We start from the raw sequence: 25,596 nt of genomic DNA, 5'->3' as shown, positions 1-25,596 counted from the left end.
TGCATCAAGAGACGCAATAAAGTGCTGCTTGTTTGTTTCTGTTTGATTCTTAGAAAAAAGAACCGCCGGACGTTACTGTGGGGAACGGCTCCAGTGCTTAAAAAATTCAATTTTCGCGTAGTTACACTGGACAGGTGGTGTTATCTAGCGGGGCGCAGTTGAACCAAAAAACGTCTACAATCTTGGAGAGAATGGTGGGAAATTGATCAATGGCCGTTGCTGCTGCTGCGGCTCCCGCTGCCTTCGGTCTGCTGCTACTAGCACAGTGAAACCGGGCAACGTGTTGTACGGCAACAGTGACGTGAGTCGGCCCGGTCACTCCGCTTCTTGTGGCGGGTAACTTGAAGTGCGAAAACCCAACGTGGACCACTAAAACGTAATTTTATTTCAAAATAGGCCCTTCCTTGGCACAAAAGTAACACTACGAGGTTTCTGTGCCGCTATTTAAGCTATAAACGTTGACTTAATATATGCTTTTAGTGCACCTTTAAGCAACGCCATGTCCAAGCCTAATGAGTCCAGTTGCTTCCCAATGGCGGCACCTTCAGACGAAGTACATGGTATTTTGCAGATCCTGGCACACGCTGACCGCACGCACGTAATCATCGGTGGTGGCACTGTCTCCTCCTTCTGAACTAAAGCTGCTGCCACTCGAGACATTGCAAGCGCTAGCAATGTGCTCCTTGGCGCGGAAGGCAGCTAGGTGGGCGTAGTACACCGGCGCTGGAATGCTCACACTTTTGGTGCAGCGAGCGTATGTGTGGCAGAGGTAGTAGCTGAGCTTCTGCAGCTCGTCGGAAGTAAAATTTGTGTCGTCGTAGACGACGTAGTAATGCGCGGGCCTGCTCGTTCCCTGTATCCCGGCATGACTGCAGAGGAAGAAGTCGAAGTCGACCGGGTGGGTCACCACCGTGTCCACGGTCGTGCCGGGAGGAATGTTTAGCGGCCTACCCACGCCATCTTTTGGGTTGACTGGCATAAACCGAGTGTGGTGACGTTTCTGGACTACGATAAACGTAACTGCAGGCTTGTACGAGCCATCGCGGCTGAGCATGAGGCAGGCCTCCCTGATGGCCGACAGTTCTTGGTCCCGCACGAATCCAAACTGGCCCTCGCTGACTCCGTCTCGGTAGAAGATGATCTTGCCTGGCTTATGTCTGGTCTCCCGATAAAAAGCCATGAGCAGCTCTTGAACCATCATCTGTGAAAAATATGGAGATTTATTAATGAATTAATCACGCTAGAAAGTGCCGTTTCGGGGCAAATACTATTTTCTGTTCAAGACGGTTTTGAACTTGCGTAAGAGCAGAACAAAACGAAAACACAAAGAACAGGCAAAGACGAGTGCTGGTTTTCGTCCATTTGTCTTGTACGGCGCTGTACACAAGTTGAATGGCAAGTATTAACTAGCCAGTACCAGTACTTTGCTTCAAAATTGTTAGTTATCATGGTTAAATGAGCGAACAAGAACACTATAGAAAGAAGTACTACGAATATTACGTCCATTCAAATAGTATTCTTTCCAGCGCAAAAAATGCATATTTTCGATGCAATCGCTAATACTACAACCCTCACTTTTTTTGCTTGCCAGTGACAGAGGTCACGTGACGTAGGCTGTTACATCACTTGATGGTTATGTCAGCGTATGAAGAATTATTCCTATGCAATCTAGTCTTTGCCTTTTTATACACCAGTTTGTCGGTGACACGTCCCCCAGCATCACTGAAAGATTATTGTTCCCAGAAATTTCAATGGACACCGACGGATTCGGTCGATTCCAATTAACTTTTTTTCAGACTTGACGAAAACTATGTATACGCTCTGACCTTCAAGTCTTCGATGATTTCCACTCGGGCGACTGCTTGTTGCTGCTGGATCTGGACACGAATAGAAGCCCGGTAGCGAGACGGGATGGAGTCCATGCTCGCGACACACGCAGCGATGGATGGTTTAACCCTGTTGGCAATATTAGAAAACCACCTGTTGTCCATGTAATCTAATACTCCAGCACTTCGCTAAATACAACAAATACTCTACAAGGAATGGTGCTTTAATTTTTCGAAGATTTGTTAGTGTGGTCAATTCTTGTAATTTTGAATACGCTAGGACCACGAGAGCTATTACTGCGATAGCAGTTATGTAAATATTCCCGGCTGGATTTTGCCGCTGGCGTCGACGTGGGCGTCGCCGTCACTCACCGTATATGTATACGTGTCTATATGTAAGAAAATTCAAGCAAAAAATAAAAAAAAGACTCCAGCGCGCGGAATCGAACTTGGGTCCTCTGAAGCGTGAGTGCGAGGCGTTAACCACTGAGGAACACGTCCTTAAGCGTTCAAACGGCAAGCTATCTATATCTAGAACTTACCGCTGCTGACGGGCATCTCGGAGGGGGGGCTATCATGTTTTCAGCATTACCACAAAGATGACGCAATGAGCGCGCGTAGCAACGTCGTCATGACGCGGCGGCCATGCTCTCATCTCTCACGCGCACTTTGCCCCGCAAAGAGAAGGGGCTCGATGCTCACTCGCGCGCCCTTATCTCCCGGTAAGGAGGACCGTTCGTCTTGGCTGGCTTTCGGTTTTTGCCGGAGCGATTCTGTTTTTTACAGGCCGCACAAAGGTCACTGCAATCGTGGCGCAGTCAACGTTTGCGAAAAGAGCGCGCTTTTCAGATACAGCGAAGTTACAACTGAGACGCTAATTCGCGTTCATCTGTACCTGGGAGCATGTTTCGTGGGTCATTTGCGCGTGAGAAACGCGGGACACGTTTCGATCTGCGGGCCTTTCTGCGCGCGATCTTCCAATTTATTGCTACAGCGTTCAGTGCTTCGCCTTTGCGGCAAAGCTGTGACTTTTTTTTACCGTGAAACTTAATAGACCTGACTATCTTCACTGTAGCGAGAGCTTAGTGGATCTTTACCTTATAAAGCCCATCTACTATCTGCGTCAAATTAAACGCGAACGGCTTCAAGCCTTCTTTGTGGTACGGTGCGTGCCGTCCACTTAGCACCATGAACCGGTACGTATACATGCACAGAGGTGTCGAATAGGATGCGCGCGCCTGTCAATTGTGATAACTGGATGGCGCGCACTATACTATTGTGAAGGCTTGGCCTTGTTCTGGTTCTGACCAAACAGGGCCACGAATCTGACCAAGAGACGACGATGACGACGACACGCCAAGCACGAGATGGTTGCGCCTGTTCTTGGCGTCTGCTTAAGTGAATTCGAATAAATTACATATTTTGTGGAAACGTATGCCTAACGCCTTTGTTGCGAACAGAGAACCTTGAAAGTTTGTCATTTAGCGTCGAAAGGTGGAATGAAAAAATGTTACGCATAGCGCTAAGATTCAACACCAAGTGGCCGCGACCAACATTTCTGCTCGCTTTGAGCAGAATAAGATAAGGCCGAGAAGGCAATGAAGCCAATAATTAGTTGTGTTACAGAATGAATGCCAACAAATTAAGTTGTAGACGGCATAACAATAGCGACGCGATAAATGCGCGCGTATAAGCTTGAATAAATTGGCAAATAATATGCATGAATGAGGAGATCACTTCTAGGGGGCTCCCTATTGTAATGGAGTTGCCAAGCTGACAATTACGCTTGAAACCTGGAGATATGATGGCCTCCGAGCTACGCTACCCTCGTGTGCACACTGCGCCCGGTTACTGGAGAGATGATCTGTGCCCAACCGCAAACGTCCCAGCAGGAATAATTGTATACATTACGTTAAGGGCAGACCACACCTTCTACGCCCTTTCCTGCAGTTCAAGGAACTTGGCATCCTGATTTTAATACGAAGGTGGCGCTATCCATGTAGCTGGACAAACAGCGGTATTAAGTAATTTGTTACAGTTACTGCGACTCTATTAAAGCATACCATGCAGCGTAATCAAGGCTTGACTACTAATTAAGTGATGTCCTCATACGTGTTATGGATAGGTCATGTCATTAGTGACTTGATTTTTATGCCGAAAAATGAGTTCAATTTCATGAAACTCAGAGTAACATCAACAGTTTTTGTCATGAGCAGCTCGGTGAGTATTGCTCGATGCTTCTATAAACGCGTAGTATTCTGTTGAAATGCACGTCGGCCAATCCGAAAGATGCGTCAAAAATCAGCTAACAGAAAACGACGCAGCTATATAAGTATCAAGCAGCTCTAGTGTAGATGTTCATTGTAAAAGCTGTTAATTTTGTTGCATTTCATAGGACAGATTATTTTTTGGCGCTAATATGCCTGCTTATTCAAAAACTTAATATTTTCTCGCGTGTTTAAGAAAAAAGAAATTATTTTCACCCTAAGAAGGACGTTAGTCGCGAGATAGTGGAATGGTGACAGATTAGAAACAAGAAACGTTGTCCTATTGATCAAGCCACAATTACGCTATACGATAAGGAGTACGCTTTTCTAGGGAGGTAGCGATTGTGATAACTAATAATTGAGAGGATGTAACGTCTCAGTTTTATGACGAACCCTACACAATTGTTTTTCATTTGCGTCTTTCTCGGTTACAAACGTGCGATGTTTTCTGTATTTGCTTTAATGAGAGTGAGCACCTGGTCCTACAACGCCAGTTTGGCTAACTGCGACACTGGTGGATAATTTTAGGTCGCACTAAATGTGAGAATCGCACTTTAAAATGTTTTACTTGATGCGTGCAACTACATCTGATTAGGAGCATTTAAAATGTAGCAGCTAATCTGCACTCTTTAGGTGGATACTGCATTACGAACAACGTTCATTTACTTACTTATCACCTGGTGCTGGATGACTCACATCGGCGCCGATGATGATTACGGGCTCGCAGAGGACACTTGGCCTCTCTCTCTCCACGAAACTGTTATTCGTGCCACCAAGTTTAGCATTGATCTTCAAACACAGATTGGCTATCAATGAATCCGTGCACTTCGTCGTGAAATTGAATTCTTTCATACACTGGGTGAGGATGCCCAGCTTGACTTCAGCCGCCTCTTTGACGGCCGCGTAGGACGCCTGCTGTACGAGTATGACGACGACCAGCACAATGCCTCTGGACTTCAATCGCTCAAGAACTTGGGAGATGTCCCTGCTGTCACAGCTGTCCACGCATAACGGCCGACTTACTCTCATACCCATATTACCGCCAATTCTCTTAAGCACGCCTTCGAGATTCTCAACGTTTCGTGGATGGGGCCGGCAATTCACACCGAGAAGGGCCCAGTTTTCAATGGGTTTCGCATCAAAGAGTTTACTGTTTCTCATGTCCCAGGAACCATATCTCGGTCGCACTGGCGGCTGCGCGTCACCAAACATCAGAGATGGCGCATCCAGAACACGGCCGTTGAGGCGCGTCGGGTCGGTGCTCACTTTGATACCAAACTCGTTCAGGCATGGCGCGCTCCTTTGCACCAAGTCATGAACTGACTGTGTGATAGCCTGAAAGCGTTGCTCGGGTGGTTGTGCGGTGCGCCGTATCACTTCCGTGGTCATCGAGCCGCTCAATTTTTTCCTGTAAGGTTGTCCCTCCACGATGTGGCAGACTTCAAGCGGTAAATAGATGGGTCTATTTGTGTCTGGTTGAATGCAAGGCAAGTTAGGGTAACGGATGAAGTTTGGATAGTTCTTTCGAAAGTACTCCGCCACTGAAACCTTGCTTCCGTCTTCGAGTGCGAATCTCAGATCCTGTGCTGATAGCTGCGTGACCTTTCCGACACGATACTTTCGAGGGTATTTCAGGTGCACCACTCTGACACGTATGCCTTTGAGCTCCTTAGAGAGGTGCACACACTGCGACGAGCTGAGGCATCGGATGTTCTCTGGACGCAGCGGACGCTGACTTCCGGACAGCAGTTTGCACATGAAATCGATCACGGGAATGGCTTCGTAGAAGGCCGTCGCAGAGCGGTCCACGTTGAGCAGGGGTTTCCACTGAGCCGCACGCACGCTGGTGTGAAAACCGAACCACACCTCGTGTCCTCCTCCAATGGAACTATTCACATTTGGAGGAGGCACTTTGTACATTGACCGTCCCACAGGTGTTAGCGTTATGCAAGGACCGTGCCTCATGATTATGTCCAATGCCTGGATCACTTCTTGCGGCACTACACGCACTCGTCGTTCATAAACCGCGTGCAGCGCGTCTAAGTTCACTGTCGCTGCGTATTGAATGTGAACAATGTACGTTTGTTCACGCTCGTCTTCCGTGAAGGGTACGTTGAATGTCCTCTCCTTGAATGGCAGCATCCTTCGTGTGTACAAATTTTTTCGCCCGTCATATGCAGGAAGGCACTTGTTAAGCTCGCCGCGATACTTTGCCACCAAACTTTCAATGACCAGCCGGTTGATGCGAGTGCTAAGACACCGAATTTTTTTCTTGTCGGGAGCCTTGGCCTCTTCCTTTTTGGAAGGAGGAATGATTGTCACGTCGTAGTGATAAACGTCCCCGTCTGGCAATTGAATCGCAAAGTGGTTTGCCAGAAGTTCAATCGGGCGTCCCAACTTTCCATGCTTATCTGGCCGTACAGGAAATGTTGTCTGCCGTGGGACTACGGCCTTTTCTGGAGCAGCGTGCAAAGTTTCCTCGAGAGCGCCCATGTCCATAGGCTGCCGAGAAGGTCCAGGTACCACGTGCTGTCGCTGAGGCTCGCGTGCCACTTGCTCCGCGACAGGAGGGGGTGCTGTGCTTCTGACATGTCCACGACCAGCGCCGCCTCGCTGTGGTCGCGCCTGAGTAAAAAGTTCACTTGTCATGCTTTTAAATGAGCCGAAAAATAAGCAGCAATTCGCTAGTAAATGTCTGGAAAAAATAAACGGCGAGCAGGATAGCCTCTACACGAAAAACTAATTTCATGCATCTAAAGCAAAGTTAGCAAAAATAATTCACACACAACCAATGAGAGCCACCTTCTGACTTCGCGTTGCCGCCGTCACACCAGTGCACGCGCGTACACCCCCCCCCCCCCCCACACACGAAATAGCAGGAATAAAGCGGCCTTTCTAGAATTCGTTTTAAACTGGCCTAAGGCAACTAATGCATGTACACGAGCAGGGTTCATCATAGTGGGAGTGGCGACGCGTTCGGAAGACATGACCAATAAATTGTAAACACACAAGCAGACGAGGACATAAAAAGAACACGTCAGGCATCATAATTATCAAAAGCATGACTAATTATCAAAAACATGAAATGCAGCTGCTATATACCTTCCCATCGGGGGATACCAATATACCCCAAAAGGAAGGTAAGTAAACAAGTACCAAAAGGAACGCTAACTGCTCTTTATTGATATCAGAAGAATACAGTATATTGTCCCAGGTAATGGGTATGAGCTATCAACTGTAGCGTGAAATCGCTTGGAAGTAGAGAAAGAAGAGAACATTGCTTCCTGGCCGGGGGGGCTAGCGAGATGTCGATTCGTGGCTGTCTGTTGTTTCGTTCGTGGCACTGGTGGAGGGGGCGGGGTAAATGCGCCTCGGCTCCAGATTATCAGCCGACACACAGCTACAGCTCCCACGGCAAGAAGCAGTCGCCGCCTGCGAGGAATATCTCCCGAATACGGTCCTCTCTCTCAAGATGAGATGGCAACCTCGACTACCAAGCAGGCGAGTCAGACGAATGACGTCTATTCTTTTCTCCCGCATATTTTCATGCGCCGCAAACACCACACTCATTTCATGGAGACATTTATGAGGATGTTGATGACTGGCTTGACCACTTCGATCGAGTGGCCAACATCAACGAATGGGGTGAAGCTCGCAAGCTGCGGAGAGTTTACTTTGCGTTGGAAGACTTTGCCAAACGTCGTATGAGAATCACGAGCGTTCCTTTGCGACGTGGCAAGAGTTCAGCCAACAGTTTCGTGATGCATACCGCAGCGCCAAAAGGAAAGAGAGAGCGGAGCAGGCCATCTCGTCTTGGAACCCATGACCTAACGAAAGGGTTTCGATGTTTGTCGAGGACATGCTTCGACTCTTCAAGCCTGCCGACCCTGCAATGTTCGAGGAAAATAAGGTGCAGCATTTAATGCGTAGGGTAAAAGAGCAGCTCTTCGCCGGACTCGTGCGCAATCCACCGATGACTGTGGCTGAGTTCATAAATGAGGCAACCACAATAGAGCGTACTCGCCAGCATCGGTCGTCACAGTATGAACGCCACGACGTCACCACTGCTGCATGCTCTATCGGGGCTGACAGCGAAAGGCATGCCCTCGCAGAGTTCATAAGAAGCGTCGCACGGGACGAGCTACGCCAACTCCAAGAAGCGGCATTTAATGCGTAGGGTAAAAGAGCAGCTCTTCGCCGGACTCGTGCGCAATCCACCGATGACTGTGGCTGAGTTCATAAATGAGGCAACCACAATAGAGCGTACTCGCCAGCATCGGTCGTCACAGTATGAACGCCACGACGTCACCACTGCTGCATGCTCTATCGGGGCTGACAGCGAAAGGCATGCCCTCGCAGAGTTCATAAGAAGCGTCGCACGGGACGAGCTACGCCAACTCCAAGAAGCGGGACCCCAACCACCCGTAAATGCTCTCGCAGACTTAATCCAAAAGGACATCCGACAGGTGGTCACGCCACTCGCGCCAACAAGGCCTGAGGCCCCTGTGCTGACATGCGGTGGCCCTGCGATCTCCTGCACCACATGCTCCAGATCCCACTATGCGGACAATAGATCAGGCTAGCCGTCAATTCGAGGGCACCTCTTCGACTCCGCCAACCGCCTCAAGGTTTCCGAGTGCACCCACTTATCATCCGTCTGGATCGCGACAGAACGCCACAAAGGCCAGCTTGTGGCGTACGTCAGATAACCGTCCACTCTGCTACCACTGTGGCGAAGCGGGTCACATCTACCGCAATTGCCAGTACCGCCAACTTGGTCTCCGTGGCTTTCACCATGATGCTCGGTGCCCGCGTTACGGTGAGCGTCCCCGCGACATCGAAGCGTACCTTACGGGCCAGCAAGCTCCTCGCCTTGGTCAACGCCCCCAATCACGATCACCATCCCCTCTCCGCTCCACGTCACGTAGCATTCCCTCGTCATCTTATGCTCCTTTCAGAGGCCGGACATTGAGTCTCCACAGGGGAAACTAGAAACCGCGGTTCCTGGGGATGAAGCCGCGTCCCAACGAACTGTCAAAGAGCCTCCCTCGACGCAAGGACCCGACGAAGACCGTTCTGACTTTCCAGTCGTTTCCGAAAGTCATAAGACTGTTTCCGCCGACATCACCGTACACGACAATAATAACGTCGTCACTGCCCTCGACGACACCGGCGCCGATTATTCGGTTATGAGCAGCGTCCTGACATCCAAAGTGAGGAAGGTAACTACCCCTTGGCAAGGACCCCCGTTGCGCACGGAAGTGGGCCACCTTGTCACGCCGACTCGAATGTGCACAGCCCGTGTTCGAGTCCGTGCTTCGACGTTCACAGGGTCTTTCCTCGTATTACCTGTGTGCTCCCGTCCACTCATTCTGGGACTGGACTTTCTTCGTGAACACGGCGCAATTATTGACCTACGAGACTTGCAGGTGTCATTCGAGGACCCGTTTCATCCTGAACCGAAAAACACCCACTTATCGAAGGCTGCCCTGCGTGTATCCTCCGAATCTGAATCTGTTACTCTGCCTCCCCGCAGCAGTATCTTTATCAGCGTAAAATGTGACCAAAGCGTCCCCGATGCTGTAATTGCGGAAGGAAATTTGTCCCTACTTTTTGCACAAGAAATCTGCGTTGCCCGAGGTATTATTCAGCCCAGGAGGAAGCAGGCTTACCTATTAGTCACGAGTTTCACCGAGGAGTATTGATATCTTACCATACACACTGCGATCGCATACCTTGAGGATATTTCCGGCGTCCCTGGTCCCTCAACATTATATGCCCTTTCGTCATGCGACCATTTCGCCATGACATTCGCAAGCACTCTCAACGTAAACCAGGGTGTACCGTCCGCACAAAGGGAAAGTCTTTTGAAGCTACTCGACTCATTTCGGGACTGCTTCGATACGACTTCGAAAATGAACCAAACACCGCTTGCCAAGCATCGTATCATCCCCGAGCCTACCAAGAGACCCATTCGACAGCACGCCTACAGAGTCTCGCAAAAAGAACAAGACGCTATACGCCAACAGGTCCAGCAGATGCTCAAGGACGATGTCATCCAGCCATCCACCAGTCCCTGGGCATCCCCTGTTGTGTTAGTAAAGAAAAAAAAGATGGTACCCTGCGATTTTGCGTCGACTAACAAAGTTGAATAAGATGACGAAGAAAGACGTGTATCCTTTACCAGGAATAGATGACTCACTGGACCACATTCGCAACGCTCGTTTCTTTTTTTTTTTCATGGATCTACGCAGCAGCTATTGGCAAATATCTGTTGACGGCCGCGACCGCGAAAAGACCGCCTTCATTACTCCTGACGGACTCTACAAGTTCAAGGTCCTTCCCTTTGCCTTATGCTCGGCGCCAGCTACATTACAAGAAATGATGGACACAGTTCTTTCTGGGCTAGAATGGCAATCGTGTCTTGTCTACCTTGACGATGTGGTCGTCTTCTCGGACACGTTTGAGCAGCACGTCCAGCGCTTACAGACAGTTTTTCAGGCGAATCGAACAACTGGACTTTCTCCGAAACCTGAGAAATGCCACTTTCTTTTCGAAGAACTGAAGTTTCTTGGTATACGCCGGTATACACCCAGACCCCGAGAAAACGAAAGCTGTTGCCGCATTTCCTGTCCCAACGAACAAGCGCGATCTCCGCCGATTTCTGGGACTGTGCGCATATTACAGACGCTTCATCAAAGGCTCTTCTAAAATCGCTGAACCGCTAAATGAATTTACAAAAGACGGCGTACCGTTTGTTTGGGGTCATGATCAGCATCACGCCTTTCACACGCTACGAAACCATCTCCAAGCCCCACCTGCACTCGGTCACTTTGACGACAACGCTGCCACAGAGCTACACACGGATGCCAGACACGTCGGACTTGGAGCTGTATTGGTTCAATGGCAAAATGGCGTAGAGCACGTGATTGCCTATGCAAGTCGAACACTATCATCCACAGAAAAAACTACTCTGCAACAGAAAAAGGATGCTTAGCCATTGTTAGGGCTATAACAAAGTTTCGGCCTTATTGGTACGGTCGACCATTCAGGGTAGTTAGCGACCACCATTCTTTATGCTGGCTCGCCAACCTCAAATATCCTTCCGGTCGTCTAGCACGGTGGATCCTTCGGCTGCAAGAATTTGACGTTACAGTCATTCACAAGTCAGGACACGAACACACCGACGCTGACTGTCTCTCACGTGCGCCAATTGGAAGTACGAACGCGGACGTTGAAGTGGACGATACATTCCTTTCCTCTGTATCAGCAACCGACTTAGCTCAATAGCAACGCGACGACATGGAGCTAAGCCCGCTGATTGACTACCTCGAAGGCCGAAAAAGCAGTCTTTCTCGAAACTTCGCACGTTCGCTGGCCTCGTTCTGCATCAGGGATGGAGTCCTCTATAAGAAAAAATTCGACCATACTCAGGCTACTTACCTACTGGTTGCGCCGACCTCGCTTCGGGACGATATTTTACATGCTTATCACGACGAACCATCATCCGAACACCTTGGCTACACGCGCACCTTGGGAAGAATTCGCCGCTCATACTACTGGCCACACCTCGCGAAGCCAGTCAAGCAGCACGTCCGCGCATGCCGCGACTTGCAACGTCGTAAGGCTCCACCTGTCCAACCAGCAGGACTACTACAGCTTATCGCCATGCCGAAAACACCCTTCCGTCAAATCGGCATTGTCTTGCTCTGATCGTTTCCCATGTCATCGTCTGAAAACCGGTAGATTGTGGTTGCCACCGATTACTTAACGCGTTACAGAAAAACAAAGGCCCTGCCCGAAGCTACCGCAGCCGAAATTGCCCAGTTTTTCGTCACCAGGATTGTACTTCGTCACGGAGCGCCAGCTGTGATAATTACTGATCGTGGTACAGCTTTTACCGCAAAGATGCTTCAAGAAGTGCTGAGACTAAGTGGTACAGAACATCGGAAAAACACGGGTTATCACCCCCAAACAAACGGACTCACTGAACGGTTGAACAAGACCATTGCAGATATGCTGTGAATGTATGTGGCCGTTGACCACAAGAACTGGGATGATATACTCCCTTGCGTAACTTTTGCTTACAATACAGCAGTCCAAGAGAGTACAGGTTTCACCCCATTTCGCTTAGTTCATGGTCGAGAGCTCACTACAATGATCGACGCAATGCTCCTTCCCAACAACCTGGGCATGTTCAACGCGGACGCTGCCTTGTTCGCTCAACGCGCCGAGAAGGCCCGTCAACTCGCCCGACGCCGTATTCAGGCTCGCCAAACTGCCGACGCACGCCGCTACAACCTTGCACACCGAGAGCTTACCTTCCAACCAGGCGATGAGGTTTGGGTGTGGACCCCCATCCGACAGCGTGGTCACTCTGAAAAGTTGCTGCGGCGCTACTTCGGCCCGTACAAAGTTCTACGCCGACTCAGTGACGTTACATACGAAGTTCTCCCTGAGAGCACCTCAAGACGTTCCCGTCGGTTTCCACAAAGTGATGTGGTGCATGTGTCAAGGCTCAAGCCATATTTCTCGCGTCATCAATCGAACGTGGACTGACTTACCATGCCGCCCCACCGCGGTGGTCTAGTGGCTAAGGTACTCGGCTGCTGACCCGCAGGTCGCGGGTTCGAATCCCGGCTGCGGCGGCTGCATTTCCGATGGAGGCGGAAATGTTGTAGGCCCGTGTGCTCAGATTTGGGTGCACGTTAAAGAACCCCAGGTGGTCTAAATTTTCGGAGCCCTCCACTACGGCGTCTCTCATAATCATATAGTGGTTTTGGGACGTTAAACCCCACATATCAATCAATGAATTACCATGCAATGACAATTTTTGTCACTTTTGTTTCTTTTTGATTGTCTTGTGTCCTAACTCCTTTCCTTATTGAGTACGTCTATGACACCAGCCCATTTTTTTCGCCTTACGACGCTGTTGTTAGAATCCATGGTAGCATCTTTTCGTTCTCATTTTTTTCAACGCTCATCATCAGCATCGAGACGATGCTTTTCGAGGAGAGGGAATAATGTCACAGGTAATGGGTATGAGTTATAAACTGTAGCGTGAAATCGCTTGGAAGTAGAGAAAGAAGAGAACACTGCTTCCTGGTCTGGGGGCGAGCAAGACGTCGATTCGTGGCTGTCTGTCATTTCGTTCGTGGCAATATTAAGAGCACGAGTGACATTACATGACGATGGCGCTGGAGGTAGAATACGATACAATTACTGGATTTGCAGGCGGCATAACGTTTTGGGAGATGGAGCGATCAACCGCTTAAGGCACATTTATCACCCTAACTATTGACCTTATCAGCTTCGAGAACTTCCCACGAGAATTTAATTCAGCTTCTTATGACAATGGTGCACTTTTTATATATCGGTACGCAGTTCTTTTTCACATGAACATCTACACCCAGATCAGAATTGAAAATAATATCAAAACCATCAGTGCCATCACATTTCTGTAATGTATATCGTCGAACCTTCAGCACGTCTCCTCCAGAATGTTCCCTGAGGCGATCGTTTACGCTCGTCATACTTCATGCTACCTAAGTTCTGCCCCACGAGAAGATAAGCTGTACACAACTACTTCAGCACAATCGGCAAACGTCTCTTTATTATTTTTTAGGAGCGAAGCTCCTTAAGGCGTGGGCTGTGCGTCCCCTGTATGTAGCCACCTCTCGTTCAGTTCTAAGTATTACGCTAGCCACCGCCCGATCTAAAGGGTACAGCCATATCCATCCGTCCATCCATCCATCCATCCATCCATCCATCCATCCATCCATCCATCCATCCATCCATCCGTCCGTCCGTCCATCCGTCCGTCCGTCCATCCGTCCGTCCATCCATCCATCCATCCATCCATCCATCCGTCCGTCCGTCCGTCCGTCCGTCCGTCCGTCCATCCATCCATCCGTCCGTCCGTCCGTCCATCCATCCATCCGTCCATCCGTCCGTCCGTCCAAAAGATGCAAGATGTTATAAACTAGACGGCGGTACGTGTAGTTGATTATGAAAGATGCGAGGTGTTATAAAATAGGAATGATGCCACGTATGGCGCGTGTCATCGTTCGATATAGTGCGGCGACGTACGCTAGGGGGAGCGTTGCAATAAAATCGAGTGGGCAAAATGTACGGAGGATTCATGGTTTACCAGGTTTACCTCCGGAGCTTCGCCCACTCATCATCATTCACTTCGTGGATATGGCGGCATTTTTTTTTTTGCACAGTGGGTTCTGCACGGCACTGAGGTTCTTGTTCCCCAGTTCTTGATGTTTGTCAGGAGCCGAAAAAAAACTACTTTGACATTCCCCTTTTGCCCAATGTTAATTATTTAGTCGATGGTAAACCACGAATTTCAGGAATAGCTGCAAGGTTCTGTGGGCCAGTGACACCTTTCGCCGCATGAAACTGTTTTGCCGAAATGTTTTACTGGATGCCATTAGCGACATTAACTAGTAAATGAGTTGGGTAACCGGAATGAGATAGCTGGAGTGTTTTTTCATGGAAACTGGTGCCCAATAGTTCCGGAGAGGATTTATGAAATGCATGAAAACGGCATTCGTAACCAATTTTCATAGACGGAGGCATATGAGAGCATTGGCAAATGGGCACCAGGCTCGTAATTCACCATCTTCTCAAAAATAAAACAAGAATTCTAAAGAATTCAATAAGATATTTTGGTGTCATTTAATAGCTTATTTCAAGCGGCGCTATGCCTAGTCGTACAAGAGTTAGAAAAGTTACTGGCTAGTGATGTAAGAAAGTCAATACAGCATTTAAAAAATTTATGAATAGTATTTTGATTGATATAGCATTTTTTTGTTTTGAAACTCTGTCGCAAAGCCGATGGATATCCGCGGACGTCACCGAACTGAAGGGCATATAACGTTGCTTCCTTTTCTGGTCGATGATGGCATGTAAGCGTGCTGATAAGCGGCCGCTACAAAAGAGCACTATGCACTATGCACTTGCCCCTGTTTTAAAGGAGTAACAACGCTAATGTGCAGTCGCATTCAAGAACAGTGACTTCGAAAATGTTATGTGGCCACTAGATCTTAGCAGATAAATATAGTCCCTCGATAGGTTTTCTTTTCACAAAACTGCCACCTCACTTTGACAGAGAGCTAGAAGCGTCTACTAGGGGCGCCATAGTAAAAGATGGCTTCCCAGTGGAGCGAGTGGCTGCAGTATATGGCGACGTCTGTATTCTTTATTCTTTGGCATGTCGCGGTTAAAGGCCTTGCACTTTTAAGTGTGAATACACTTTATAAGCGACCCCAAACCATCCACCGCCGTCGGCGGCGTCCGCAGTCTTCTCTCTATCTTTAAAAGAAAGAGGACTTGGCGGGCCGCAGCGCGACGCTCTACCGAATAAGCCACGGACGCGACGCTGATATCGGTGTCAGTAACGCGCCTTATACCCCCTCCCCCTTCGCTCGCTCCTCCGCTCTCCTCGCTCGCTGCAGCTGCGCGCGCACCCCTCTCTCTCACGCGCCCGCCTTTTCTCTCAGTCTCCCGTCGAGAGCGGGTCGTGAGGGAGAGTAAAGTTAAAATCCGTTGGCATTCGCCAGTGAGTTAACGTAAACTCCCCTGTGTGATCAAATTGCGATTCCCAGGAACCATTACACCATAAAGGCACCATGTGTGATTATTAAATATAATAGTACGAATTAATAAATATCCCTCATAGCATCACCCCGTGCATTCGCACTTAACCATGTTCACCCTCGGAGAAATGCTTGGGAGTTTTTTAGACAAAATTTACATTCTTTTTTGCCATAGCGGTTATACGAACTAAATTTGCAACTTCCTAAAATACTTCTCACCGAAGGCAACATCGATACAAAAAGTTCAATATCTCAAGTTCCGCTGGTGACTCACTGCGTGGGCAGACGATGAGCATAGACATTTTGTTACAGAAAAGATCACTTTTAGTTCGTCACACATAAACAAAACTGTGCTCGAATGTGATACGCTATACAGAAAAGGAGACATCGCCGTAGAATATTTTACAGCGCCAAGGGTTTGATACGAACAGACAAGGGACGCAGCGCTGAACTCGTAACTGGAATTCATTTGGAAGGGGACCTGGGTTCGAAAGGAAAGAACATGTAGAGAGAACATTGACTCATCAAAACTGTGCGCATGTGCAAATGTCCCCTCCCTATCCGTATCTAACCCGTTGCGCAGTAAAATATTAGCCCTATGGGCCATTAATCTGCTGGACAATCAATAAAGTTTTTTCTATCCAGCCATCCATACGTAGTTTGAAGACATGTAACCTCCTATAAAAACAAATACCACATGATTTCCTTGCCAGGGAGAGATTTAATTGGCCTACCCCATTATGAACGGCTATCTTGACAACAGGCCAGACATCATAAGAGCTCGAGACAGGCCTGATGCCTACCCAGACCATCTTGGAGCATCTGGCAAGACTAGGCAATAAATATTCAGTTTAGGCAGCCTGCGTTACATGAAAGCGTATGGCTTTCCTTCCGCACTCCACTCCCACATCGATAAGGTGTGGCTGCGTTGTCTGCCTGTTTTACCTGTATTGGTTGTTCAGCTTTAGCAGCCCTCCGACGCATGGCTTCAATAAAAGACGCTTCCTCCTGTCTCCCTGGCTGAGAAGCTGGCGGAGGCTCATGTTGGCCATCTGAAAGCGCACAAAAAATAAGTAAACAACAAGATAATTAGTTGCAACCATCATACTAATTATTGGCAGTAACGTCTTTAAGAACTCCAGTGGAGTATAATAATTTCTCAATTAGCGGCACAGAGCGAATGAGAATAATTGCCCAATGACCTCGAGTGTGCGGAAGTGCATGACTGGAATATTCTTTCGAAGCCAAATAAAGCAAAAAAAAACAAAACAAACAGAACTAAACGTTATTGAACAGCTAGGACAGTTGTGTTTCAGACCTGCGCGGAAAGCTCAGCACAGTCACAGCGAAAGGTGGAAGAGCGCCATTTCTTTAACCCGTTGCAAACTATCTTGCGGCCACAGTACGAGTTTGCTTGCAAGGTACCCACTACATTGAATGATTCGGTGACCGATGACGATGAAAGATTTTGACTAGCCCTTTGCAAAAGACAGGAAGCGTTCGGCGACTCACTACTAACACAATTCGCAATGTGCGACGTCTTTAGTCGTTATTTTACTCTTATACCAATATATTGCGCATGTAAACGCGTTTCTTTCCCGACGTAAAGCTTGTATAGGTGCTTGTGCACAGTAGTTTCGAGCATCGGCATGGCTAGGAGGTAGAAGACTGGGCTATTACGGAGCAGACCCAGGTTAGAACCCTGTATTAGACACTTTTTTGCTTATTTCGTGCGAGAGTGGTTAAGGGCACCGACGGTGACGGATAACTACTCCGCGGCGTTCTTGTTGTGATATACCAGCTACCGCTGGAATATATATACACACACACATATATATATATATATATATATATATATATATATATATATATATATATATATATATATATATATATATATATATATATATATATATTAATATATATATATATATATATATATATATATATATATATATATATATATATATATATATATATATGTATATATATATATATATATATATATATATATCTATTCACGCTTCCGTGGCATCGCTGATGTACTGGTCGTTGCGATGGTGGCCCTTACCAATGTGACACGTGCAATGAAACCGGCCTGGCCAGTTGCCTCGTTTCAGATGCAACTGTGAGCTGCACCGGCATGACATCATCCGCAGGCGTAGTAGGCACTTGAGACGTTTTTAGGGAGACGGCACTTGCCAAGTGACGAGTGTCTACGCACTCTGCCAATGACTGCGAAAGTGGCAGGTGATCAGGTGGCTCCTGACTGCGGGCCGAACCGGCCGTTGTGACTTGTGCCTCGTCTGCGGCTGGTTTTGAGGGAGCCGTGGCATGGCTCAGTGGTTGAATGCTGTTGCAGCAGGCTCGCACCCAGCGCACCTGGGTTCGAGCCCTTGGTACTAACCTTCTTTTTTCTAATTTCGCGCGATGTGGTTACGGCTACCGGCGGCTGACAACCATGGCTCTGCGCGTGAGCCGAGTTGTGATCTCGACTTTTGCTGTAGAACACGGGGCGAGACATGCGCGCACAAAAGGCGCACTTCTCGGGAAAGGAACGCTAAACAGGTCACACCAGAACACGATCGCGCTTTCAGGATGACACGCGTAAACATGTGCGCACTCGTGATCGCAAGCCGGCGCGCGCGCGAACAAGCGTGTGCGCTGCCGTGCATATGAAGAAAATTTCATCCAGATCTCGCTATCACAAATAAACAAACCATAAGGACAAAGTGGTTCTCGTAGTTCAAGTAGTTCAAGTAGATTTTAAGTAGTTCTCGATCAAGACGAGCTTTAAACGCCAAGACCTCGTTTCAGAATAACGGCTACCTTTGATGCTGAATGACAAGGTTATTTCACGTGGGTACTTTTTCTATCTTTCTTACACGTTCCACGTGATACACCTTCCCTACCTCAAATAAAACGCAGCACCCACTGCTGAGACAGTGTAGGCATGACGTTTTTTTTTGCCTGTCTTTTCTTACACGGATTCAAGCACTCTGATGCTGACCCGCTTGTAGGCTGGCTCGCCGGCTGCTGTGGTTTATAGACAGTGTTAAGCGCCGCCAAAAGTAATTGTGCGGAAGGCATGAACGCGGAGTCGGACGTCTGCACGCAGGAGTACACTGTGCAGCTCGTGTCGACGATTGCCGCAACGCACTCCGGGAAGCTGTCCGTGGAGTGGGCACAGGGGGGCGCGGCGCTTCGTGAGCTCGATCTCCGAGGGAGGGCAAGTTGGTGGACGGCAACGTCGATGTGATGTGCCTCAAAGCCCTTATCCGCGGTAGAAATGGTGTCTGGGGAGATAAGGTCACACGTATGTGAAAGAGGGCAAAAGATATTTCTCAGCCTGGCGCATCCTACAGTCCAGGATTGCTGCCTGATGCGCTCGTAAGCATGCCCTGCCCATGCCCTGGGGGAATCGCGAAGGTTGTCAATGGCAATTATCCACTTGAGATACTCCGGATTGGCGAGGAGGGTGCCGAGAGAATCAATGGTCCACAGGAATACGTCGTCCTGGATGGCGCGAAACACCGGGACTGCCCAAACAATAGACGACGCTGAAGCGGCAGGCAAGGAACCAGAGTTAAGCGACGACACTCGGTGAAGTTGACACGACAGTTCCGTCAGCATGCGCGATAATTCTGCACAATTGCCTGCCGAGGCAGCCGACCAGCCCTGGGTGGTGATCGCGGAGTGCGCGGTGGCCTCCGTGCTCACGGCGGCTGGGTACGTAGTCAAGGACGCGTGGACGGCGTTCTTTGACGTCGACGGGTACGGCAATAGTGGTGAGGAAACGCCGAGGAGGCCGAGACACCGTCCCCGAACGGTGGTGGTAGTGGCGGCAGGTGAGCAGGTGCCGAGGAGGCCTTGACGACGTCCTCAAGCTGGGCTTACCACGGATGCACGCTGGCGGGTGCCACGGACGATGAATCGAAGAAGTAGTACGTCGTTGTCATCGACTGCGCCATTGTAGTGATTGAGACAAAGAGACAACGCCCGTTCGCTGGGCCGGCTGTTCGTTTCTTTGTTTGTTACCTATAAGCACCAGCACATACCCTTTCTGGGGGATTGCCCATGAAACCATGTAGCATTCTGTATGTGATTCACTGATTTTTAGCATATTATAAAAGAACAAAGAAAAAGAACAGCAAATTATCTCTTGAAAATGGAGTAATAATAAAATGAAGATGAATCAATACAAAAAAAGAGCTGACATTTTGATTGATTGATATGTGGGGTTTAACGTCCCAAAACCACCATGTGATTATGAGAGACGCCGTAGTGAAGGGCTCCGGGAATTTAGACCACCTGGGGTTCTTTAACGTGCACCCAAAAAGAGCTAACATTTTATCACAAGACTGAAACATTGAGTAGACCAGACAGTTGAGTTTACCTCACCCGACCGAAATTGTATGAATGTGTGACTTTCATTCTCGTTATCGATCCTATTACGAGAATTCCCGAAGAATATATTTAGGCAGGCGTTACATTGACATGCGTTTAAATTCTTGAATAAAAATGCATACCGCATCAAACACGTTTCTGTGGCAATGTTCCAAGCCGGAGGCGCCGAAACTGAGGACATTATCTGCAGTTAAATTTAAACCTACTGTGTAAAACAAAACAAGTAAACTTCTTTTCCTAATTATAGAATAGTTCCGACGTGATATAAAGTGCTGCTCAATTGTTTCCGTTTCTTCGCAGAATGGGCACAGGGGAGGTATCGCAAGACCAGCTCTGTGTAAATAAAAGTTTAATGGGGGGACACGACATCGAAGTTTGGTTAAAATAACTTTTAATTTTCTAGATTGACTCCACTCAGGTATCAGGAGATATCTCAGGTGCAGATGGTCCGTCCATTTAGTAATAATGTCCATAATATCTGTGTAAATAGCTAATTTTCTATATCTAATCGATAATATGTATTCCAGTTTTGGAAGTACCGAGATCAGTGGACTATCAAGCGAATCTCGGACTAATGAATCGGCCATTTCATTCAAGTGTATGCCACAGTGGCCCGGGATCTATACCTATACTAACTACCGGAGTTTCAGTTGACGAGGAACTAATGTGCGCAATGTCAATAGGGATCTTGACTGTTCCGAAGCTGCGAGAGCGGAACACAACGAAAAAAATCTGTATTGCTGGCTGCACTGGCTTAATTTGAAGGCAGTTTTCGAAGCGCCAAAATATTAGACAAAAGCTCAGCTTCGAAAACCGGGGTTAAGTCTGGCAGTCTTGCTGAGAATGACCGACCGAGGTAATCAGAGGCAATTCCTACTATAGCCTTATCATTATTCACAGACACGTCTGTGGCTATTATGTTCTTTGTTTCTACATGAACTATGTAATCGTCTTACCTGTTATTGAAGAAACTCTTAGATTAGAACTTAGATTGTGGGCGGAAATTTCATCATATTCTATCGTAATATTGTGATTTGATTAATTAGTTTCAATTGCCGATTTCATGTTTACCTCTGTTTTCCAGTTTCAATAATGTGGGGAATAGGAAAGTGTGGCCAATGAGCGAGGAAGCAGGCGTTAGGTAGGGTCACTGTTCTTTACCTGACCTCGTCTTCCTTCTCGTCCCTCTGGCCGCGCGCAAGCATCGTTGCCGCTCTTAATCACTATAATATATATATATATATATATATATATATATATATATATATATATATATATATATATATATATATATATATATATATATTAAGGCAACGGCTACAATTCTGTGGTCTTCACGGCGCAGTGAATGTTCGGCAGGAAAGAAGGACTGGAGTGATATTCTATTCTATCCGATGCTATGTTCTCGTTGCCCTTCTTCAACGATCAGAATGGCTTAACAGTACGCTATGTTGGGCAGTTGGATAAAGATGGCGCGACATCTCAGCGATAATCGGAATTGTGAGGATGAGAATTGTGTATGAGGAGAATGTGGAATGGAATACACACCCAAATGAAAACTGCTACCCCCAAAAAGGAACGTGCAAAGGCAGGTCAGGATGGCAAAGAGAAGTCCTTCCCTACAAGCAAAGCGGCCTCGCGGAAGATTAAACGACCCACGTGGACTTCAGTATTTACCCAGAGCTATCAGACGTGGAAATAGTTACCAGTGTTCGTCACAAACCTAAAGGAGAGTGCGAGAAAGAAGTTATAATGATTGAAGCTGGTTGAAACCCATTATTTCAAGCCAAGGCGGTAGGATATATCGTTTGAAGAATATTTTCACAGCACACATGTTCTGGATGTGCATCTATCTGTCAAATATCACCGGAATATCTAAAACGGTAGCGCAAAAACAGTGAATGCTATAATACATTGTAGAACATCCTCCTGGGATCATTCCATGCCAATTATCTCAGCCATTTTGGCAACAGTCTAAAAAAATATGGCACTGATTTATAGCATTGAATAAGGTGAAGCGGTTGGACAGAAAAATTATCTTCAATACAAAAAATCATGTCCCGTCTGAGCCTCCCGACTTTCCCTGAATATCGTCTCGGTGTTGTTTGCAGGGAATATTATTCTAAAATATTGTTTGTTTCCATGCCAAATTTCATTTGCATATTATGCAAAGGTGTTTGTGTAAAATGCTTGAAGTCCAATGATATTGCCACAACTTTTTATCATATACGTCTCCGGAAGTTTTTCTGCGATGTTCTATGCTAGCATATTTTCATTTCATTAGTGCGCCTTATATGAATGTCTGAATAAATATAATAGTGACTACGACAGGTACACTTGAAGTTGAAGATTCTTTTGGACACCTCAAGTGTATAAATTTTCGAGCTTACAGTCAAAATCAATTAGTTGTCTGCTCAAACCTCTCCCACAGAAGTGAACATCGTACTAAATATCGTCGAACATTTGTTCTAAACACACAGCAGAAAATAATCAGGAATTTCAGGAAATTATCACTTTGTTCCACATGAAGACATGATTTACACCACGTGGTGTTCCAACTAAAATTAATTTTTATGCTTCAGTCAAGAAACAACCAAACGGTCTTTCTATGACAAGTTCGGTGATTAGATTAGCAAACTACCCCATTGCGGCAATGGGGAGCTTCAATGACGAAGCTGCCGTACGGACAAGTCGGAAGCTAAAAGGAGAGCTGTGGGAAGATGACAGAAAAACAGAACTCTTGTGGCGAGCCTATATGTAGTGATATCAAGGGTTGAAATGTCCACTCTCTCCGTCCAGTTGATAAAGAGCTGACCTGGCGATGATATGAGAACATAAAACGTGTTCTATGGAGGTACAGAGTGCCTCCATTTCTATCGCACGGGCCTGTTGCATAAATGTGGCAGCCCAGAACGTACATATCATCTTTGGGCTGCAAGCAACACCTCTCATTCGCTGACAATCAACTCAAGCGCCGCATAGGAAAGCACCGCTGCGTGCACTTGGACACGAGCGCGCAACCACCAATACAGAATAACGTGTAGCCGAGTGTAGCAGAGTAAGCGTAGTCATGTGCGAATAACGTATAGCTGCGTGTATTTCGATGCCACGGTAAATAGCTCGCCGTTACTGGCGTGGATAAGAGGTATCGGTATAGCATATATGACTGCAAACTGCAAACAGAAAGACCTTTCGAATGAATAATAAAGAGCTTCATCCTCACCAAGCAATGCTAACTGTCCAGAAGAGAGAGAGAGAGAGATCGTTGCGCGTATCCAATGACAATCCCGATAGCAGGCTTTTTAATGTTGACAAAGCGAGAAGTGGCTGGCGGTGCTGATAAGACGAGACGGATGTCGATAACGCGTTGCCCGGCTTGGAGTCATCACCACAGCCACTTAAAGTTGACAGTTAGTTCCTTTACTCAGGAAACGATCTTGCGGGCATGGTCTTCAAGTAAAGGAGCCTAGAAATCCACACGAGCCCTTCTACGATTCCTGAAGGCAACATCACTGAGCGACTGCATGTGAAACCCTGTACTGTGTGTGTAGTGTGCAATGTGAATCTCATTCTACTTTGTATATCGTGCATTCTCTCTCTCTTTTTTTACTCTATTATTCACCTCTCCCCTCATGTAGGATGGCAAAGGGGACGTAGTCTAGTTAACCTTCGTGCTTGTTTTGTATTACTTATCTGTTTACAGTCAGTGAGAGATGACAAAGTGATATGATGCCACACTGCAAAAAATATTTTCCCTTGATTACGTAAAACGGCGTAGGTAACATGCTGCCAACTACTTCCGTAAAAAGAAAATAGTACACCAGAGAACACGTAGAACACATAGAATGTACAACCCATTCAACTATCACGGATATCTCCGCAATGCAATCAGCAGATCGTAATCATCAGCAGATCTTTCTTCTGTGAGTACAAGGTCATTCAAAATTTCCCAAGCCACTATTCCAACTAATCCTGTGGCAGCATTACCTCAGATCATTTTACTGCACCTGAACATGATAAAAAAATCACGAAGTAAATTCAAATGTCTAAAAACCAACAAGGACAAGTTTCCTGTTCATTGAAATCGAATTTTATTTTCCCATGATCATAAAACGAAATACAGCTCAGACATGTTACAAATTGCGCGAAAAAATTTGTAAAAAATTTAATTTTGCTTTGGGGGCTTTGTATCTGGAATTCAAAATACGAAGAAGGAATATCATAACTTTCAAATACCCAAACACCTGTGTAGTTTTCCTATTGTAACAGTATTGTGCAGACTTCTTTTCTAAAAAAGAGGAAAATCATTCTGTCAGCACAACCTCACCAGGCGAGTACAGAGCAAAAAACAGTGCGAGAACGATATGCCTTTTTAGAGGCACTGGCTTGCAGCACAAAAATAAATGATCACACATAATAAATACTAATACATATAACACAGAATGAAATGGCTGAAAGCACAAACAACTTCATAAACACACCAAAATATTGGCTAAGAATATTAGTTGAGGCAAAAGGGGCAGATGAGTAATTCAATGTATTAAACAATACAAGGATTAGGGTTATGCCATGCAAAATCACCCATCTTTTTTTTTACTATCACGCATATGGCGGAAAAAAACTTTCACGTTTCTCGAAGTTTGAAACTCGTCTTGGTCATTTAATTCCATTGCCAAAAATTTTGCTCCCTAGTTATGAGAGTGTGTAGTATGGCGCCGACAGAGCTAAAAGTCGTCAAACAACAATTTTTTTCAAAAGTTGTTTTGGAATTCACTCAATAAAGGGCATTTCCAGCATAATAACTTACTTATGTATATCAATTCTTCGAGAGCTTTTCCAACGAGAAATATTCAACAATGTTGCCAGGTTTGAGATTTTTTTCTGGTAACATGGCAAATTCCAAGGACACAAATAAGATATGTGCTGGTGACGTTTTTGACATGCTACTAATGAAAAATAATTTACGCACCGAAGTTTCGCAGATAGTCTAAAAAGTCGTGAATGACTCTTTTTTTTTGGGAAAAGCTCTGTATTCAACATCAAAAGAGCTTGCTTGGTGGTCGGACAAAAAATATGAGCAACATTTCATTTTGAAGCTCTATGTAGTACCTCGATATAGGTGAAGTTCCTAAAGGGTATTATTTTTTAAATTTGAGAAGTATTTTTTTGAAATTATGTATCTCCACCAGCTTTACCCCTACTTAACTCAAGTGGCATGAAGCACTCACAAGGGCAATCTCCAACAGACTTCCACAGACCTGAGGTACACACAGCAAGCTTGATGCGGAGCAATTGAAATTAGAATGGGGCTTTCATCTGCACTTACTTGCCAACAGAGTTGCGCTACAATGAATGTCGCTAGAGTGTGGAGACCCGTAGCGTAGCAAAAAGATAGTTTTCGCGTGGGGGTGGTATGTGAGGAGAAGGGGACTTCGGTCATACTTTATGTGAATTCTTGTGTGTTTGTATGTGTGCATGTAGGTATGCACA

At 46.7% G+C, this 25,596-nt stretch overlaps 1 protein-coding gene across 4 annotated transcripts in view; it reads right to left on the bottom strand.

Moving 5' to 3' along the window:
* Positions 1 to 364: 364 nt before the first annotated feature.
* LOC119179149 (protein argonaute-2-like) overlaps positions 365 to 25,596 on the bottom strand; it is a 35,063-nt gene continuing 9,831 nt past the window's right edge. For all 4 annotated transcript variants that reach the window (XM_037431430.2, XM_075869426.1, XM_075869428.1 and 1 more), the window contains 4 exons: positions 16,645 to 16,751; positions 4,764 to 6,718; positions 1,827 to 1,956; positions 365 to 1,201 (listed from right to left, as the gene is read on the bottom strand). In XM_037431430.2, coding sequence (XP_037287327.2) covers positions 545 to 1,201; positions 1,827 to 1,956; positions 4,764 to 6,718; positions 16,645 to 16,751 — 2,849 coding nt within the window. In that variant the 3' untranslated portion in view covers positions 365 to 544. The remainder of the gene's footprint in view (positions 1,202 to 1,826; positions 1,957 to 4,763; positions 6,719 to 16,644; positions 16,752 to 25,596) is intronic.

The sequence above is a fragment of the Rhipicephalus microplus genome, chromosome 7 (assembly GCF_043290135.1).
Source record: "Rhipicephalus microplus isolate Deutch F79 chromosome 7, USDA_Rmic, whole genome shotgun sequence".
Classification (NCBI taxonomy): domain Eukaryota; kingdom Metazoa; phylum Arthropoda; class Arachnida; order Ixodida; family Ixodidae; genus Rhipicephalus; species Rhipicephalus microplus.
The sequence above is the reverse complement of the archived record's forward strand: the minus strand, read 5'-3'. Positions and strand labels throughout refer to the sequence as shown.